At 36.7% G+C, this 4,650-nt stretch overlaps 1 protein-coding gene across 1 annotated transcript; it reads right to left on the minus strand.

Annotated features, from left to right (window-relative positions):
• Positions 1-2,134: 2,134 nt before the first annotated feature.
• Positions 2,135-3,702, minus strand: LOC112505252. Its single transcript, XM_025109187.1, has 2 exons — positions 3,377-3,702; positions 2,135-2,792 (listed from the first exon to the last, which is right to left on the minus strand). The coding sequence occupies exons 1-2, from the start codon at positions 3,700-3,702 to the stop codon at positions 2,135-2,137; spliced, it is 984 nt and encodes a 327-aa protein (XP_024964955.1).
• Between the last annotated feature and the right edge of the window lie 948 nt (positions 3,703-4,650).

Raw genomic sequence — 4,650 nt, forward strand, 5'->3', positions numbered from 1 at the left:
TCTCTGTTAGTGGGTCAAAATAACACTAAATGGATCTTAATTAATCTCATTAGACCTTGATGGGTTTAATAGGACCATTTCTCCATAAAAAGTCTAACTTGGTCAAAATGAGACTAAAAGAATCATATTTAGTTTGATCAGTCCTTAATGGATATAAAAGGCTAATGCTACTATTTGAGTTTAATTGAGTTATAATAGTACTAAATAGGTCATATTTAGTCTAATCTGACCTTAATGGAAGTAATTGAGGTACAATGGTTCTTAATGGGTCCATTTGATCTTAATGGATATAATGGGCCTATTACTCCTTAAAAATTCCAATTAGGTAATTATGACACTAACTAGGTCATAATTAGTCTCATTAGACCCTTATAGGTTTATGGGCCCATTTCTTCATACGGAGTCAGATTGGTTCAAATTGATGTTAAATGGGTCATAATTAGTCTAACTACACTTTAATGTGACTAATTGAGGTAGAATGGGTTTTAAGTGTCCTTAAAAGGTCCATTGGTCTTAGTCGGTATATTGGGCCTATTTATTGTGCTCGAGTCATGTGGGTCAAAATGGCAACTAAATGGATCATTTTTAATTTCATTAGACCCTAATGGGTTAAATAGTTTCGTTTCTCCTAAAGGAGTCTAATTGGGTCAAAATTATACTAAACAGGTCATATTAAGTTTGATCAGACCTTAATGGGTATAATGGGATAATACTACTATTTAAGTTTAATTGAATTATAATGGTACTAAATGGGTCATATTTAGTCTAATCTGACGTTAAAGGGAGTAATTGAGGTAGAATGGTCTTAATGGGTCCATTTGGTCTTAGTGGATAAATGGGCCTACTACTCCTTAAGAATTCCAGTTGGGTCAATATGACACTAACTAGGTCATTAATAGTTTCATTAGACCCTAATGGGTTTAATGGATCCATTTCTTCATAAGGAATCTAATTGGGCCAAAATGACACTAAATGGGTCCTAAATAGTCTAACTAGACGTTAATGTAACCAATTGAGGTAGAATTGGTCTTAGGTGTCCTTAATGAGTCCATTTGGTCTTGGTGCGTATATTCAGCCTAATTATTTTAATCGAGTCATTTAGGTCAAAATGACAACTAAATGGTTCATAATTAATCTCATTACACCCTAATGGGTACAACAGAACCATTTCTATATATGGAATCTAACTTTGGTCAAAATGAAACTAAAAGGGTCATATTTAGTTTGATCAGACCTTAATGGGTATAAAGGACTAATACTACTATTTGAGTTTAATTTAGTTATAATGGTATAAATGGGTCATATTTAGTCTAATCTGACGTTAATGGAAGTAATTGAGGTAGAATGGTTCTTAATGGGTCCATTTGGTCTTAATGAATATAATGGGTCTATTTCTCCTTAAGAATTCCAGTTGGGTCTATGACACTAACTAGGTCAATTAGTCTCAGTAGACCATTATGGGTTTATGGGCCCATTTTTTCATAAGGAGTCTAATTTGGTCAAATTGACGCTAAATGAGTCATAATTAGTCTAACTACACGTTAATGTGACTAATTGAGGTATAATGGGTCTTAAGTTGTCCTTAAATGATCTATTTGGTCTTAGTCGGTATATTGGGCCTATTTATTTTAATCGAGTCATTTGGGTCAAAATGACAACTAAATGGATCATCATTAATTTTATTCGACCTTAATGAGTTAAATAGTCCCATTTTTCCTTAAGAAATCTATTTGGGTCAAAATGATACTAAATAGTCATATTCAGTTTATTTAGACCTTAATGGGTATAATGGGCCCATTAAGGTCTAATAGTACTATTTGAGTTTAATTGAGTTATAATGGTATTACTGAAAGGGGAAAACTCCCCAGGCAATTTTATAATGCAGGTAAAAGCTTGTAAAGAGAGTACAGATCAACAAGAAGAGCTACGGCAACTTTGACGCACAAACCAAGCCATAAGAGGCCAAAATAAACAAAGGGAAATGCACCAAAAAAGAAAAGTAAAACAAGCCAAAGTATAGAAAGGGCAAATCCCCAAAAACTCCCAGAAACGAATTTCTTCACCAACCTCATGATCACGCATCTTTGATTCTCGTAAGCGTCTTCGTTGTCTTCCAAGCCATTCTTTGAAGAATCTAAGTCTTGATATCAGCCACTACTTGAGCTCCAGTATGGTTATGATTGTCAAAAGACTTTCTATTCCTTTCCATCCAAATGTGGTACACTGTAGCCGAGATACCCAGTTTTTGAACCGTAGGCCACAATTTCCATCCTTGCAATCGTCCTATATTAAGAATATCCTCCCAATTTTCCGAACACATCTGGATCCTTATTTCCCTCTTTATTCCCTCCCAAATACTACTCGAATAATTACACTCAAAGAATAAGTGATTGTGCGTTTCTATCACCAAGTTGCAAAACACGCATTTCAGATCAGGAGGTTCATGCTTCCACTGGCAAAGTCGATCTTGGGTCGGTAGTCCTTTCTGACATGCCATCCACATACAGAGAGCATGTTTAGGTATGTATGCTTTATTCCAAACCACCTTGTACCAATGCATAATAGGTCCCACTTCTTGCAAAGKTTGCCAAGCCACCTTTACCATAAAAAGCTKCCTATTATTATTAGGCTCAAGCCACCTAAYCGTATCCTCAAAAGGACTAGGGGAAGGAATCTGAATTTGCTGCAACTGGGGAAATCTTTGTATCCATTCATCCGGCCACTCATTACCAAATCGTTGCATTAGGTCATAAASYGTAGAGTTATTATGAAACTCCTGGCCATTTATGAACCTATAAGAAATCAAATGGATTAGGGGACCYTGWGCAYTCCAATTGTCTTCCCAAGCATGCGTAGACATCCCATTACCCACAATCGAGATAAAAAATCTCCTACAATGAGGTCTTAGCTCTAAAATATTCCGCATAAGCCAGGACCATTCATTTCTCTTCTTTATCACCCAGAAATTTCGCCCCCGAATACAGTTTGAATGAATCCAAGACACCCACATGGATTCTCTTTTAGTAAGAATATCCCAAATATGCTTAAACAACAAACACCTATTCCAAAGAGCCAGTCTTTTCATACCAAGTCCCCCATTTTTTACAGGCAAGCAAATCCTATCCCAAGAAATACGGCATTTGCCCAACACCCCTTCCGCTTTATTCCATACAAAATTACGGCAAATTTGTTCAATTTCATGGATTGTAGCCACCGGGATTAGAAAAATAGACATCCAATAAGTTTGCATAGACTGAAGGACAGATATGATGAGTTGTCTTTTACCTCCATAGGATAGAAATTTGGTTTTCCAATTCGTCAAACGGGCTTTAATATTAAGCACAAGAGGGTTGAAATCACGTACCTTCAATCTTACTGGAGATAGAGGAACACCCAAGTACCGAATAGGAAACACCCCCGGACGAAACGGAAGGCAATTTCGAATAGCATGTTGAACATCCAACGCACATTTCCAAAAAATACCTCACTTTTTTCGAGACTCGGAGACAAACCCGATCGAACTTCAAACATTTGAAGAGCTCGTTTTATCACTTCAACCGAAACATCATCCCCTCGAGAGAAAATAAAAAGATCATCTGCAAAACATAAATGAGTTAACTTGAGGTCTTCACAGCCTTGGTGGTAAGCAAAATTCACCTCCTCATCAATACACTTTTTCAGGATCATCGAAAGACCTTCCATTACTACCGTAAACAAATAAGAAGATATTGGATCTCCTTGTCGAAGCCCTCGTTTTCTATGAAAGAAACCCTCCGACTGACCATTAACACAAACAGAGAAAGTTGGCGTTGAGATTAGCGACTTTATCCAATTGATCATAACTGGATGAAAACCTATTCCTTTCAGCATCACAAGAAGATACTGCTAGTTAACAGTGTCATAAGCTTTTCGGATATCAATCTTGATTGCGCATTTTGGTTCCCTCTGATGTTTCTGGTACCCTGCCACAAGCTCATGTGCCATTAAGATGTTATCAGTAATCTGTCTTCCAGGAATGAAAGCCGATTGAGCCTTACTAATAAGGACATCTAAAGAGCCTTTCATCCTGTCAGCAATGATTTTACTAATACATTTAAGTAACACATTGCAACAAGATATAGGCCRAAAATCAGACACACAAGAAGCATTCRKAATTTTYGGAWTAAGACAAAGCAGAGTGTGGTTCAACTGATACTCTAAGGTGCCCGAGTAGAAGAAGTTGTGAACCGCAATAAGAATATCCCGACCCACCACACACCAAGCAAATTTAAAGAATTTCGAAGAAAACCCATCAAATCCCGGTGCCTTATCATTTCCAATATCAAATAAGGTAGACTTTATTTCCATATCAGTAATAGATCTGATCAAATGCAGAGATTCCGTTAAATTCAAAGAACGATCAAAATAATAATCCTCCATAGAAGGATTGACCAACCCATCACAATAACCCAAAATACCGGAAAAATGAGTAACAAAAGCTTTTGGTACTTCATCATGTTCAAAAACCATACCAGTAGAGTCTTTAATAGTAGCAATGTGATTCCTATTGCGCTTCTCTTTCATGGAGCGAAAAAAGAACTTTGTGTTTCCATCCCCCTCATTCAACCAATAAATCTTCGCCTTTTGTCTGAACATTTCCAACTGCTCATT

Source organism: Cynara cardunculus, unplaced genomic scaffold (assembly GCF_001531365.2).
Source record: "Cynara cardunculus var. scolymus isolate 2C unplaced genomic scaffold, CcrdV1 Un_Scaffold_9289, whole genome shotgun sequence".
Classification (NCBI taxonomy): Eukaryota; Viridiplantae; Streptophyta; class Magnoliopsida; order Asterales; family Asteraceae; genus Cynara; species Cynara cardunculus.